Source organism: Bacidia gigantensis (assembly GCF_019456465.1).
Source record: "Bacidia gigantensis strain McMullin 20006 chromosome Unknown contig_132, whole genome shotgun sequence".
NCBI lineage: Eukaryota > Fungi > Ascomycota > Lecanoromycetes > Lecanorales > Ramalinaceae > Bacidia > Bacidia gigantensis.
The window spans coordinates 319,416-335,118 of NW_025408592.1; the positions used below are offsets into that span (position 1 = coordinate 319,416).

Genomic DNA, 15,703 nt, shown 5'->3' on the forward strand with positions numbered 1-15,703 from the left:
AGGCACATACAGACCATCTTCCAAAAGACTTTGATTTTATCTATATTGTCATAACGCTAAGCAGCGAGTCCAACTTGGGTCCGAACATCAAGCTCTTTAATAGGCCCCAACCCTTGTGACGTGATGCCTCGGCTCGTCCGCAACGAACCTTTGCCCTCTTCAACCTTGGTGGCCTCGCGCATGGCGTCTCTGCCGATTATCCCGTGAATCGCGTGTCTCCCGACTGTCCTGTGCATGGCGTTTCTCCCGATTGTCTCGTGCCGCCGGAGTCGCGGGGTTTCCCGTACTCCTGAGAATCATCGACGGTGGAGGAGCGTCTAGCGGTGCCTCACAGCTATACTGAGGCTCATCTTGCCCATAGTCTGGGTAAGCGCTGAAGTATGGCTGTTCCGAGTAGCCGTTTGTAGCAAAGGAAGATTGCGAATATCCCGCGGTATGCTGCTCCTCTGGCGACAGCGACAAGTTTACTGGTAACATCGCGCTAGTAGCGCCAGTGACCAATCGGAATCTTAGATGAAGTGAAACCTAAGACGGGAAGGGGCCTAATGAGAAGAGCGAGAAATTTGTATCAAGGTAATATCCGAGATGCCAATGTTCTGCTGTACCGAATGCCACATAGAAATAAAATATATGCCTGGCCAGCTGAGTCTAGCTCACACGTCGGAAGGGTGAAGGTCGAGTACAGGTCCAGAATTGTCATTGCGCGTGTGAAAGGGCTCTATCAAGTGTGCCCGACCCCACTCGGCCTCAAAATTTCATTGTCCTTTGGGTGTAGGCAAGACGACAAGCCGTTCGAGCCCTGCCATCACGATCATTTGTATGAGTAGGTATGTAGAAGTCGTCCGACGCAAAGTTATTGCGCTCTGGTGCTAGAACCATGTTCGTTTCTTCCATACTATGAGGGTCATTCGGCATGATGAATGTATGCTGAACAGTGCTTGAATCAGCAAATGAGGCTGATTGACGCCTCAGGTCCTGCTCTGTAGGCATCGGTGTCCACAGATTGTCGATGTCAACTGGTTGACTGTAGGCATCAGAAAATGGATTGCCATCGATTATGGATTGATCTTCCCCTTCATATGAGCACGCAGCCTGTGCCTGGGGCTTGCAAGGATAGTGAAGGTCTGGCACCGTAGGGGATGGCCCAAAAGCCAACGTCGAATTCACATCGGCTGTGCTGCCTGTGGTTTTAGGGCCCGGGGCGAAGCCACGAATACCCGATCTACTACAGCCAAATGTCAACAGTGCTCACGATGGTCGAGAGAGCTGCTTTGACCTCTGATAAGCCCCTCCCACACGAGACTCTCCTTCATTCTCTAGTTCCGGCAAAATCTTGTCTGGCTGCTGTCTGCGGAGCTCAAATCGTTTGCTGAGAGTTCTAGCTACATTAGTCCAAGGTTTTCGTGTAGATTGGTCAGGGAGACTTACAATTGTGATTTAGGATCTTCCGAAAACGTCTGAGGCTGTTCGTACGGTTGTCCATCCACGAACCACAGGCGTAGGCTGTCGAGTTTTTGCAGCTGGTCTTCCGATGGGCCTTGACCTTTCTTTTCGATGCCAAACTCTTTATACCACTTCGTCTTGCGCGTTGCCCACTGCTTAGTACTACACAGAGAGTTCGTGTTAGCTCTGTGTTTTCTCTTGTACTGGGACGCTTTTGAAGATACGCACGTAAGGTGGTGTTGATGGCCCGTTTCTTCAAGCTCTTCATTGAAAATGGGTTTGAACAATTTTCTGATTTCTTTCGGTTGCTTGCGCTCGATATATGACCATTGAATAAATTGTCCTTTAAATGGTTCAAGACCGGCATATTCAGGCTTCAGTTTGCGGTCGGGCATACTTGGAAGAGCAGGTAATGGAGATTTTCAACAGAATATGCTACTACAAAATGATGAGATTTATGAATGTGATGGAAAAGGAGAGTAGAATACTGGTCATCGAAGGGGACTTCCGAAGGGGACTCCAATACCAGATATAAAGAGAGGGCGTAGATGTCAACCTCTGTACAGTTGCGGCGTGTGTATTGTGGCATGCTGCGTTGGCAGGAGATCAAAATAATCTAGCGTCAATCGATAGAGACTTTCTCTCCACAGCCAACCAAGTGGAGGTACCACGCTCAGGATGCGGCTCTCGTGATCCCTTGCAGGACTCAAGTTCTGTATGGACATACCGGCATCTTGGTCGTTTTCAACTAGTATGGAAGCCAGTCGAAAAGGATGGAGTGACTACAGCCACTGGACAAAAGTATCGGTGAGTCTAAGGAAGATCGGCATTCTTTGCATGCCTTCTTCCAATGTTGTGACAGCAAGACATCCGGAAGTGACCAATGGGAAAGGCTTCCTGTCCGGGGAACGAGCGACGTGTTTCCGGACCGAATGCACGGGTAGGTACTGTCTGGTTTTGCAATTCTGTTGAAGCCGACAGAGTACTGAACATTGATGAAAGTCAAAATAAATTATCTATGCCTCCCCCTAGTTTGCAATTGGCTAGAGGCATCAAGACTATGGCAGAGCTGATGAGAGGCTTTGAAGCACCAGGTGGCCATTAGATAAACTCACTGCTGATCAAATAGGAGATTCCCTTGTATGCAGGTTGTGCCACCGGAGACCCATCTTTTTCCTGTCAACTGTTTGTGACTTCGTTTTGGAAGTCTGCTGTTCCGCTCGCTTGCGGAAACGCTTGATATGAGGAGTGGCGGCAGTGGACCGTGAGTACTTTGAAAGCCTGGGAGTTGAGTTCAGTGCTGCTTCAGATGTCCCAGAGGATGCCCGCAACACGATCGCAAATTGTCGCTTCTGGCTACTTGTTATCCACATCACTCTTCTCTGACCGATTCTATGGCTAAGCGAAGCGTTTCAGTAGGACTCTTTCTGGAGTGAAAAATAGTCTTGTCATGGTCAAGACTGCGAAGATCGTTCCGCACTTGCATCGATCCACTATTCTACACCACCAAATTCGTTCTCGGCAGAGAGGCTGTGATTCATGTAGGTCTCCTTTCCTACGCAGACTCGTGATCTCTCAATTTTATCGACTCGCAGGTCGTGCATAGCCATTTTCAGCAACAGGGGGCGCTCAAGTACATGGGATTAGCGCCAATTTGACGCAGAAGGTGAAGGCTGCCAGACAGTAGCCGACCAGGCTATCTCTGCCTGACGCCCAACCATTTAGGCTTGCCTATAGCGCGAGCCAATTTTGACACCCTGCACCGAGGATACCTCACAGAAAGCCACTTGGTGCGTAGATTGCTCGATCATACATGAGTCATGCTATTTGTCTCGGGCACTGTGTTGTCGTGCTTCAATCGCACAAGTAGCTGCTCTATGGAGGAACACTGAGCTCCAGTCTGTCTTGTGGTATAGACCATGATAACAATGGACGATCTTAACTCGGTCGGCTGCGAAAAATGTCCAAGAAGCATACAGCTTGTGTAAAAACATTGGCCCCGACCCTAAGGCTGACGCGCCCCCAAGGACATCAACCAGTAGTCGGGCATGAGGCAGCGCGACAGTATCAGAGGGATACCTCAGTTGCCGATCTAGTAGTCTAGATGAGTCAAATGTAATCAATTGTCGTACCAAAAAGGATGTCAGCCACAAACGTTTCGTGTGATTTCAATTCCATCTCAGGTCAACTCGGAAGTGTTTGCATCGGCTACACGGGGATTGAGACTTGTTGACGACGGCTTTTAGCCAATTCTGTCCCTATGTTCTTCTTGACCGTAAAAGCCTGTTCATGGGAAACGAATGAACGGAGTGCATTTGGCGGAAGACTTCCTAGTGGTGTGGCATCCTGCATTAGGGTGAGGCAGGACCGTCATGCAGGGGTTAACACGCTCAATGCCCGGCTCCTCTGTCCTCTTGGGTGTTGATCTTTCAATATCCTCCAGGAGCCAATCTTTCGTCACGATCTCCAGGCATTCATAACCTGTGTTTCGTCAACGAAAAGAGCGCTTGAGATTTTGGCAGATCTATCGATCATCAAGCTAGGTTAGTAAGGCTTTGCGCAGATTGAGGCGAGCTCTCAAAATTACTTCCGAGGATCATATTGCTAGCAAGTGTTGAGGTTGTGTGTTCTAAGCTGATCTGGCTACTGAGAGACCGAAGTAAGAGAGGGCCGCAGCTAACAATAATAGATTTGGGAGGCTGAGTTGGCTTTTTCTGTTTTTGCATCGGTCGATCATTTAAAAAAAGCGCGGTCATAACTTGCCGGTGTGGTGTTTCTCAATGGGCAATGAAGACATTTTGCAGTCCTGCTGGCCCATTTTCAAGGCCTGTTCAAGAGCTTTTTGTATCTTTTGTCAGCGCGCTGGCATAGATTCGCAAAGTTGTAAGCAGCCCACGCTGAATATATCTGCCAGTGACTTCTGCGCTGCGATCGCTCTGTACACCTTCCCCATCGAACTCCGCCGTAGCAATCCCTGCTAGGGGTCCTAAGAAGTGCGCATCAGCTCGTATCAGAGAAAAAAGATTAGAAGCAAGATGATTTGCTGTGATCTCTTTAGAAGTAGGGTATGTGGAAGGTCGCTTGACGTCGCAAAACAGCTCTGAGACATCCCCTCGAGAAAAGCGATTTTTACTAAGCCCCCTGGGCGCCTACGAGCAAATCATCAAGGGTTCAGGCAGAATTGCGAGGCTTCTTCAACCAAAGCATTGTTGATTAACCGATCACTCGAAGCGGCAGCTGACGGCATGCTCTGTCGCCCAAGCGACCGCTCAGCTTTGCTCCAAACGCTCGAAGTTTTTATTTCAAATTGCCTTCATCCCTGTCATGTTCGTACTTAAGCAGGGAGCAGGTGACTAGGGATTTTTCAACGACTTGCTCAGGTTGAAGAGAGCCCAGACGCTTTGCTGCCCATAGGATGGACTCAAATCACTTTTCAGTGGAGGACAGCAGAGAGGAGCGAAATTGGAGCATTTCCGATAGTAGTGAGTGCAACAGAGATTTCAAGGCCACACACGAGCTGACAGATGTAGTGTCGTCTTACGTGACAGGAGCGGTATAACCTTGATGGAATGCAGCAATGCGCAACCTCGGAGGCTACACCAGTTCGTGAGCTAGCACTCGAGACCGTTGCAAACGAATCAGTGCATCGGGCGGGTTGCTACGTATATCAGATGCCTTCAGAGCGGCATTTAGTAAAGATCCGTGAAGGTCATCAAGCTCATAAACCTCTACCTTCGACGTTTCGTTGCTAGTATTATAAAGTCTCCTGTCAGCACCGCTGTCGGCAAATACTTCGGGACGCCAAACCCCTAGGAACGTTCGGAGAGTATTCTTGATTGTAGGGAACCTAGGATCTCACTTCTCTCCACGCTGAGAGTGCCCTTCGCCGAAGACTGATGGCAAGATTCATATTTTTGAGCGCCAAGCTCAGCTCAAGCCGATATATGACAAGGCGGCCTAAGAACCCTCACCATAGCCCATTGTCTACGGGACCTCACAACAAAGAACGTCAACCGATGTAAAGAAAGAGTGGGCAGCAGGAGGATAGGATCAATGTATCGCCAGAGGGCAAACATTCATCTGCTATGGCGAGCCAATTGGACATGAAACTGTTGGCGAGGTAGGAGACTCGGCTTCAGTGAAGTAAGAGCAATGCTGAAGAGCGGAAATAAAGAACGCAGTTGCTTTCTCATCGAGCTAGGGGTCTGGTAGATCTGTCTGTATTCATTAAAATTTATACTCTGCAAATGCCGTTATGGTCTTGTCCTATATGATTGCGCATGCCTGAATGAGTGATCGCACATGTACATTCTGGAGGATCTTCAAGATTCGAAGTGAAGTTGGCAGAGACGTCTCAAATCATTGTGCATTCTTGATCGTATGCAAGCGGAAGATCACCCGCAGTCAAACACCCAGTGACAAAGCACATAGGGAATCGGGTGGGGAGAACATCAAAGCAATGCCCACGATGGCATGACGATGCTCTGTACTTCTTGCTGCGAGGATATAAAACACTTGTGCGATAGCACATTCACCCCCGTGAAGTGTATGTTGGTCGATAGTCGGAGTGATTCAAGTCTCTGGATGCGGACCACGACTCGCAGTCCCATACAGACATGTCATCTTGAGCGATCAGCGTAGGTGCGGCAGCTTGAGTAGAGTATGGCAATGAGCAGGTGACGGCGGTATTGGCAGTCGTGTAACGGGACTGTCTAAGTTGACACTGTCTTCGCAAGTTGTCATCCGATTGATCTGATGTTGATTCCGTAGTTACGTCACTTGCAGCTGATTTTTCATCACCAAGATCATCAGCAGGCCGGACCGGGAGGTTCAGAAGCCAGTCTTCAACAACACCAGCGCCTGACAAATGACTGTTCTCAGGTCTACTTGAATGTATTGACTCTTCCTGAAGCGACTGGAGCGTCGCATGCTGCTCCGAGTGTGTATTAGACGGCGCCTCTTGGTATCCAGAAGCATCCCAAGACCTTAGATCCAGGTTGTGACTGAGCTGCAGTGTAAGCAAGTCTTGTGCGCTACCACCGAAGGCTCGACCTCTTACCCATGGGTGGGGCTCTCCAAGGCTTGCGGGATGCCATCCCCAGGAGCGATTGCAACGTCCTGCTGTTGCTCCTCATGTACCCACCATCCCTCGTTCCAATCATTTGGGGTCGAGAGGTCTAGCTGCCGATACCTAAGATACCACTACAGGTAAGAAAGAGATCTGAGGAGTAGATCCGACGGACGATACCTAACACGGAGTCCCCGACACCCCTCCCACGTCGGATCGGTCAGAATGCTGCTGATTCGCTCTTTGATGGCCTCCAATAACGAGCCAAAGAGTGCGGGTTCGGTCTTGTCTGGTGGCTGGATTTGAATGATATACGATAGTGGAGGCATCGTGCATAATGGTCTTTAATCAAAGGAAAGATTGTATCTGGTGGGTGCTAGCACAACGAGGATGAGAGGCATGGAAGGACGAGGTCCAAGAGGGCATGAGACTCTCAGCCCAGGGCCCAAGACATCCCTCACCCCCGTGGACATCCCGGAGTGTTCTCCATGCATGAACACGTGAAGTTGACATGTCGCACTTCCGAACCTGCACTGGAAGAGCGTATCCATTTAAGCTGGCAGTAGCGCAGCGCAGAATCCCTTACTCCTTCCAATTAGCCTCCACTGTTCGACAGGAAGGTGCCAAAGGCAGTCCCTTGCATGGTGGATGAAAGCTGGTGTGCTGGAAGGGCTGTAGGCTATCGGGCCGAAGGTCCCTGAGATAAGCTTGGCTATATATGGCTGTGAAGAAAGCGGTCTCAAAATCAATCAGTAGGACTATTGACTCATCGACATCACCTTCAGGCCAACGCTTCCCGCTGACAGGCGCCTAGGCATGGCCGATGGGGGCCGATTCAAATTTCCGGGCCAATTGGCCGCTAAGTGGATCTTCTAGTAAGTGATCATGCGCTCGGGGAATTCGGATCGTATGATTCTAAGAACTGAAGGACGCATCCAGCGTCGAGGAGGAAGCTTGAACGTCTGATCGACGACGTGCATAAAGCCCTTAGAGTCTGCTAACGAACCTGAAGCGGCGGTGATCCTACCCTTAGAGGCTTGGGTCTGTTCCAGGTGTTTCGCCATTGCCACCCTAGTCGAGCTTAGGCACGGACCGGCTCCGACTGATCACTCTTCATCACACTCTGAATCAAGGCAGACTTTACTATAGCAGAAAGTTCTGGCGAATCCAATCTCACACGGCAATGCTCCGCGGCATTCGGTGTTCCGCCTTTTTCACAAAATCCTTAAGTTTGGTGCGTCCTTCTGTGTCCAACCTCTCGCGATTCAAACTTGTACATGCAATGGTTTTGCTTGAATTTGTCTTAACCGATCCTTCGAACGATCTAGGTCGTGGGGATCAGAATTTTGCCTGAACATGGCTTGCATTGAGCATTGAGTTCGGGAGTCGCATAACGAGGAGACTGTCGCTCAGGAGGTGAATGGAGACGTCGGCCTGCAGCCGGGGACTCAGGGCCGCAGTTTGGGACCCGTAGCGTGCTTGCAGTGACAGCATGGAGATCAATTCTAGGAGTTTTGGCACGTCTTGACACCGATTGAGGGCAAGGAACAAGAAGGTTGGTCCCTTGGGATATGGCAAGCATCCAGGCTGTAGACTCTGCATCGGAAGACAGCGCGGGATGTGCATATATCGACCGTGTCCAAAATCTCTCCATGGCAATTGGTCTTCCCAGCCGATCTGCAGACCTTGCCAGCTGTCTCGAACCTTCTGCTGGCGCCAATAAGAATTGATATGCCGCCATAAATGTTGCTCTCCCGCGCCACGTTGGCTCAAAAACCGCCCAACACTGCAAACCTGCTTTCAGTCAGATGACTGGCTATAATCTTTGGTTACCCTGATTGATAATCATATTGTCTTTGCTTTGAGAATAGTCAAAATCGTGTTGAAAGATGTCATCACGTGAGCAGCATCCAGCAGAAATGGAGATCATCGAATCCAACGAAAGCTGTGGCCATAGACGCCCCCTAGCTTGCATCGGACTAGGTTCGGACATGCCATTTGACAATTGGAGCTATGTCACACGAACGGTGGATTACAATTGGCACAAATGCTCGCCCTTACTCCAACGTGTCTTGCAATGGGTGATCTCGAATCCTCAGCTCCCCTATCAAATTGCGCTTAAGCCTTGACAAGAGAGGGGAAAATCGAGAGATAGTCGAGAAGGATTGAATACTAGCCCAGACGATTTCCATATCCAACAAAGACGCCTCAGTGAATAAGAGGCTGGATGTGCATTTGACCTCGCGATAAACCAATACGCTGCCAAAAATTGACCCTCGAAGACGGAAGGTGTTGGATCCGGCTTCCCACGCGCTCAACTGGATCGCTGAAGAAGAAATCCGCTTTCGAGGCAAGGATCATGCTAAAGTGACAGAAAGGACGACAATTTTGTGCTCTAATGATGGTCTTGGTCTTTACAACCCAAGTCCGACCGAGTCCTTCTCTAATCAATACAATGATATGAAGTATTGCAATGGCGGAAACTGGTAGCTGTCTTGCCAAAGCAGGGTCTCAAGCCACCGCAGGGAGAAATTGTTTCAGGCATAAGCCAACATCGCCCACGGTAGAAAAGCTTAAGGATGGACTTATTGAGGACAGAATTCCGCAAGGATCTTGAAACCACACAAAGTACTCGAACGCGGACCATTGTGGAGGTAAACAATCTTGCAAGTCGCTGCGCAAGAGGAACGATTCAGCTCGCTTTGGTCCTTGGTGGCTTATGATCTTGCCGCGCTTCGAAAGCCCAGGTCCCCCCGCTGTCCCTGGATCTTCCTAGTATCCTGCCTTCTCTTTCCATATGGCAAGCTATCTTCATCTTGGACTAGCCGTCACTCTTCCATATATTCTCTTGGACCTTTCCAGCAGATGCACGATAAATTCGAGTGCTCCACGGGACTGTGTGGCCCTACTCATCCTTTCAACGTTCGATATAAGCAGAATTGATGATTTGGTGGGCAAACTTGCGTCTGCACGCACGACACCCATCGCATTTGACTGCAAGCCATCACTGTCCTGTGCTAATCTTGCTGCCGCTCAATACTTCCCCGCCGGTGGCAGCCGTAAGCGGTCATCAGCTTCTGACGGAGGGTGCGGGGCTTCATCGGATCAGAAAAATGGCATGCTGCCACCCCCTGGCAATCAGGTCGGATCAACAGCGTGACTACCAAAAGCTCAGCTTTGCACAACCTCAGTCAGATGTCACTCGAACACTATGACTGCTTGTAGCTTTAGGGGTGAGGTTTTGGCCTCACACATCAGGCCAATAGGAATTCCTCCGGGTGACCGAATTGGCCGCGCGGGTACTGCGTAAGTCTACCGTGGCTTTATGCATTCGATCAATTCATCACCGCATCACTTCACCACTTCATTCTTCTTCCAGTACTCATCGAAACGTTGAGATCAACTCTGGCTGCCGTAACGGCGCCGTCACTGCGGTGTAGACCGCCTTTTGCTGTTGCCAGTGTCCGCTTCCTAAAGTCTTGTCAAATGCTGTGATGTAGTCAACAGCATAATCAAGCCAGGCCTCAAATAAGTTCCACTTCTTGACTTCACTTTCGCGGTATTGATCGTTAGATTCATTATCAGTCTCAACTTTTCTCTTCTTAAAGTCGAAAGTTTGTGCATGGTTATGCATGGTAAATTCATTTCTTCACTCGGGTGATTGTCTTGCAAGTGGAAGGAGCTTTCCACTTGATACATTACTACTTAAAGGTTTCATTTGTCCCGACAGCTTTCATACATCCTGACACTTCCAACAAACCTCTCGCAGCACAATCCATAGGCTTGCAGCGTGGTTACCTTCAGATTGTCTCTTCATCTCCAGTATTGAACTCTAGTATCAAGAAGCACATTGTCCGGCCAAAATTAAAGTCACTCCAAACGGTCATTCAAACACTGTCTTCTCTCGGGGATCGACGGCAGCCATTGATTCCGACACTAACAACAAGCTTGTCGTGCATCAAATCTGACATAGCGACTCGAGTGATAGCCTTCTAGCTCACCAGGTCTTACATACCGACTCCTGCCATTATCGAGGTTTGTCCTTCTCCACAAGCCTATCGGTCCGTTGACCAACTCTACTGATAGATAAGAATGGCACCTGCCAAAGACGAGCACACTTCCCCTCGCAAGTCCTCTAACCCAAGCAACAAACGTGTCTTGCCTTGGTTGGAAAACACGAATGCAGGAGTAAAGAAAGGGCGACCTAAAACAGGACGCCCGAGACTAAATATTGGCCTGCAATACAAAGCCAAAGCCATTGCCAAGAAGAGATCGACGGCGGCGGCCAGCGCAGATACGAAGGGTCCGAAAGACTCAGCAATGTCCCTCGCAGATGATGCTGCCGCCACTGCGACACTAGGCCTCGTCAACGGTATCTATGACGTCACTTACGCCTCTGCTGAACAAGAATCAGCTACACAAGGAACTAATCTACATCTTGCGCTCGATAGCCCTGCTGCTTGGGGATCGTTCATGTTCAATTCAACCATTGGTATTCTATACCTGCCGCGTCGCCCATCTAAAGCATCTGAAGAAGCTCTGGGATTCGTCTGGCGTGGAAATGAAATCAATGGGGCAACCAGAGATAGGCAAAGTGGCGATGGGTGGATCCAGTTTCTAGGTGACGGTGTCATCAAAGGGACATTCAATTTGGGTGGCTACGTAAAGTTCGAAGGGCTCAGGAGAGAAGAATCCTCGGCACCGTCGCGCAATGGACGAAGCATGAGAGCAGAGTGGAATACGTATGCGCATGAGCCCACTACAGCAGAGGTATCAACAAATATAATCGACCTCGATCACTAGGCTGTCACGGCTGATACGCACATATATGACTTACCTTAGGTGAACGGCTAACTCCTCGTTGATACGACGGACATATACTACTTGCCTCAGGTGAACGGCTACCTTCCCCACTTTTGGAGCTCAAAATATCGTAAAGGCGGATAGATGATTGCAGCCCATGAAAATGCCACATAATTGCCTATCTGTAAAACACAAATTAGCATGGTCCCGTCACGAACAGGTAGCAGAATCGCAAGCAAACAAATTGAACTCACATCAGCCCCATGTTCCCCAACCTTGCCTGCAATGGGTCCCGTGTACCACACCTGCGCCATAGACAGTATCGCCCCCGCCCAGCCCACGAGAAAGGCAACAAGTGCAGCTAATCCCAACGGTAACTTCTCCTGCTGATTCCACACCGTCCACTCATACCCCTTCCAGCGGCCCTTACTCCCACCTCTAAAACTTCCACTCCTCTCAACCCCATACCCATGCTGATCACCTATAGGAACGGTCCACCACCCACTACCCGACCAACTCCCTCCTCTGAAAAGTATCTGCTCCTCCAAGCTCACCGCCACCCAGATGGCAACCCAGTATCCCATCAACGCCAAGAAGTTCGTAAAGATCTCGGACAAAGAGTTCCGTCCCGCGAGGGCGCAGACAGTGTAGATGATCACGCCAGCCGTGTTCCACACAAACCTCGGCACCCGCTGCGCAAAACGTGCTAAGAGCTGGAAGTCAATGCCGATGCTGTAGGATGGCAGTACGGTATTGGAGACAAGGCTGAAGAAGACGACCACGGAGAGGAATTTGCCGAAACCATGTAAGGGGGAGAACCCCTCGACGATTAGGGCGCCTTGCGATGTCTTGTATGCAGATTCGTAATTCTTGTGGATGGGAATTCCTGAAGCGAGACCCGTCCCCGCGGTGAATGCAAGGACGAAGGAGGTGGTTAGGCCGAACCACGCCGCGAGGAAGAGTAGAGGCCGAGAGGTCGAAGGGGAATAGTAGACGAAGAAATCCGCGGCGCTGCCGGTGTATGTTATTGCCGCTGAGAAACAGAGGGAGAAAAATGAGATGCGGGAGGCGATGACGGTTTTGGGGTCGCCTTGTGAAGGGGTCTTGAGGTCGTATTTGGAGGAGGAAACGCCGAAGAGGATGCAGATGGCGATGAGTTGTGGGATCCATGCGTAACGCTGATATAGGTGGAAGACGGTGAGACCGAAGGTGGAGATGATCCAGCAGATCAGACCGACTATGATGATGCCGACGACGATTGAGAGATTGCCGGAAGGAGATATAGCGGAGAGAATCTGTCCCCCTATGACGAGGTCGATCAGGGAGTAGCCTGCCAGGACGATCATGTTGAGGATCACAAGGAGTTTAGTGGGCCACCAGCCGAACGTGAAGCGCGCAAAGACAAGGGTACGGAGGCCAGAGATGGGCGCGAAAGTGCTAATGTGGGCGACTGGAAGGGAGCCAATCATGGCACCGAAAGCAGCGCAAAGAGTTGCGTCGCGGAAGCTGAGGTAGAAGATATAGGGCCCTAGCATGCCCAGTGTTATGTTTTGGGCGGCGAGGTTGACGGAGAACCAGAAGAAAAAGGCTTGAATGTAAGAGCGCCAGTTTGTGGGATGGGTGTCTTCTACGAGGACACGGTCGATGCCACGGGCTTCGAATTTGTATTTGGCAAGGTAGCTCTCAAGGTTTTGAATATAAAGGCCTAGTTTTCCAACGGGTGTCTGGGGCCTTTCTGTGATGTTCGCCAACTCAGGCTGGGCATGTTGATTATCGGAGTCGTCAACCATTGGGGAGCTGGCTTTGATGGTATCTTTGGCAGATCCAGCTTCCACGTCTTTCTCGAATGCTGTAGAAGGCATTGTATTCTGCTTTCAGTCAGTCGCTCTCCTAATTGAGCTGGGCAAGGCAGCATGAGATGCTTTCGCTGGAATTGTCCAGATCAAGTTCAACCGTATAATCTCAGAACGACAGAGCCGTTACACAAGTGCTTGTCATGACTCAATGACCGAGCATACCCTCGGAGACATTGCGCCAGACAGAGCACCTTGCGGAAGGGTCCAATCGAACACCGGTTTCATGCTTTGCTGCACACGTTACCTTGACAGCTGGATACTTCTTCACAGTTACTCGACATCTTGCAGGGATGATCTACCTGTTCAGGTAAAAGATACTCCTTGACCAGAAAAGATGCTGTTTTGGATATCAGTCTTCCGCTGAAGTTCAGGTTCTTGAGCACATACTTCCACCAGCTTCTGATAGTCGAAAGTAGGCGACACGAGAGAATACTCACTGTGCAAAGTAAACGGTCGACTGACCTATTGCTCTTCGGCTTTGTCCTACAATAGCATACTGCAAATATAGGGAAACATTCGATTTCACACTCGTTCTATATTGAACCTACGAGGACATGACGGGATATGAAGGAAACTCCTGAGATAAACGAGGGTCAAGACTTCATGCAAGTAGATGACCAAGTGTTATCCTGTGTAAATTTCTTCGATTCACAAGCGAGACTCCGAGACCAAATCCAAATATCTTCGATGACGCACCGTTCCGTTTTCTACGGCAAACTTTGCTTGCATACCTAATTCATGATCTTTCATCTCATATTGTTGCTGACAACAATGAAATTACTGAAGAATAACGTTGATCGCTAGCATTTACATCTTTGGCGACTGAGATCTTACAATGCCTCCTTTCACTCCACCTTCCCCATCGCTCCTCCGCTCCCTCCGGACTATCAACTCTCTCCGCCCTCGCTGTCCTTCTACACAGCCGTCTCTCACAAGCCACAACCATCATGGTCAGACTCCAGCGTCTAGACTATCCTCAATTTCCCAGCACCGCACTTTCTGCTCACACCCTCCTTCTTACTCGCCCGCGCCTCGGTCTCTAGATCGCGGGCCTGCCTCGACCGAGACCACAATGACAGACTTTGGGATGCAGGATATTTTCTCCAATAGCCCAGCGCCTACGGCTTCAATCGATGCCTGTCTGTCAGATGGCTTCCATCTGGACAACGGTGTCAGGATTTCGGATGGAGATGGGTTGATTCTTGTACAGGGTGAAGCTTTCGCTTGGCGGCCGTGGGAAGTCTCAGATCGAGGGGCCGGCGGTAAAGATGGTAGAAAGAGAAGGAGTATGGTGAATCTCAAAGGGCAATGGGATACGGAGCAAGGTTCAGAGCGTACCTCGGATCAGGGGGTAGGAGGAGGCAGCAGCGCATGGGGTCTCCTTGAGACTGTGTGGCCGAAACCAGAAATGTTGATTCTCGGACTGGGGAAACGGATGCGGCCGCTTTCGCCGGCGACGAGGAAGAAAATACATGAGCTGGGTATACGGGTCGATGTGCAGGATACGAGAAATGCGGCAGCACAGTTCAATTTACTTGCTACGGAACGGGGAGTTGGAAATGTGGCCTGTGCTCTGGTGCCTCTTGGACGGCGAGATTAGAGGGATGAAGAAGATCACTATGTGAGGAGACAAGAAATGAGGACGGTATTTATGACAACAGACACCCAAGTGTGGATGCAGCCAGCGATTCTGTTACCATCCCAACATATCTAGCAGCGGACTGCTTCGGCGGAGATGTCTAAATGACCTCATTTCCATTCAAGGGCGATCGTGCTATCATAGGCTTACCGAGCATGACCACCGTGTTCTTCACGCTCTGTACCTGAGATGGCGGAGCAACCGGTATTGGGGCCAGCCTTATGTCCCACCAACAGCGGGCAGACAAGAGCCAGTCCATGAAAGCAATAGAAAATAAGAAATGATGCTCCGATGAGTAACCTTCTGAATGCATGATACGTCCACAACAGACCAACACGGGGGCCGACTGACGTGCGGGTCCGCAATCCTCCAAAGCTGCTCTGTTGATCCTTGAGACTTATAGCATTGGGGCCTCAAGTTCTCGAGAGACCTCCGCGATGAGTTTTAGCATCTGCACCGCCGCATGGCAGCAGGCTGTACAAAATTACCATCGAGGTACATCGCAAAAGCTCGAGCAGGTAAACATGGTGGTGCGATTGCTCTCGAAGAATCCAAACCTCACATCTCCTCTGGCTCAATAGTACATCTCAAAGCACACGTGGAGCCTTCGAATGCAGCACGACATGTCAAACTCCGCATAATCGATTAGCGATCTATTCCTGGCAGGGTGAAGCAGTTTGATGCAGATTCAGCCCTCGGCGCATAACGCTCCACCGTGCCCCTATCCTAGCCGCAAGCAGCATAAGTCGCTGGTTCAGCCCGCGGTCTAAATGTTCTGCCCCAGGCTTCCTATACATCACCCACCAATACAATTGCAGCTGTAAACGGCAGGATGCGCGTTGGCTCCAGGACTCCGTTTCAGCACTGGAAATTGAGAGACCCCTGCAATAACCC

General features: G+C 50.1%; 5 protein-coding genes across 5 annotated transcripts; 2 read left to right on the forward strand and 3 right to left on the reverse strand.

Moving 5' to 3' along the window:
- Positions 1-1,248: 1,248 nt before the first annotated feature.
- Positions 1,249-1,838, reverse strand: KY384_001364 (uncharacterized protein; the record flags this gene model as incomplete). The annotated part of the gene is made up of 2 exons (XM_044809895.1): positions 1,249-1,378; positions 1,429-1,838. 2 exons carry the CDS (start codon positions 1,836-1,838, stop codon positions 1,249-1,251), a joined length of 540 nt encoding a protein of 179 aa, XP_044672907.1.
- Positions 1,839-5,974: 4,136 nt separating this feature from the next.
- KY384_001365 (uncharacterized protein) lies at positions 5,975-6,840 on the reverse strand (the record flags this gene model as incomplete). The annotated part of the gene is made up of 2 exons (XM_044809896.1): positions 5,975-6,446; positions 6,692-6,840. The coding sequence occupies 2 exons, from the start codon at positions 6,838-6,840 to the stop codon at positions 5,975-5,977; spliced, it is 621 nt and encodes a 206-aa protein (XP_044672908.1).
- A 3,763-nt stretch (positions 6,841-10,603) lies between these two features.
- On the forward strand, positions 10,604-11,314 carry KY384_001366 (uncharacterized protein; the record flags this gene model as incomplete). The annotated part of the gene is made up of 1 exon (XM_044809897.1): positions 10,604-11,314. The coding sequence occupies one exon, from the start codon at positions 10,604-10,606 to the stop codon at positions 11,312-11,314; it is 711 nt and encodes a 236-aa protein (XP_044672909.1).
- A 98-nt stretch (positions 11,315-11,412) lies between these two features.
- KY384_001367 (uncharacterized protein) lies at positions 11,413-13,176 on the reverse strand (the record flags this gene model as incomplete). Its single annotated transcript, XM_044809898.1, has 2 exons — positions 11,413-11,496; positions 11,569-13,176. 2 exons carry the CDS (start codon positions 13,174-13,176, stop codon positions 11,413-11,415), a joined length of 1,692 nt encoding a protein of 563 aa, XP_044672910.1.
- A 1,066-nt stretch (positions 13,177-14,242) lies between these two features.
- Positions 14,243-14,770, forward strand: KY384_001368 (uncharacterized protein; the record flags this gene model as incomplete). The annotated part of the gene is made up of 1 exon (XM_044809899.1): positions 14,243-14,770. One exon carries the CDS (start codon positions 14,243-14,245, stop codon positions 14,768-14,770), a length of 528 nt encoding a protein of 175 aa, XP_044672911.1.
- Positions 14,771-15,703: the final 933 nt, after the last annotated feature.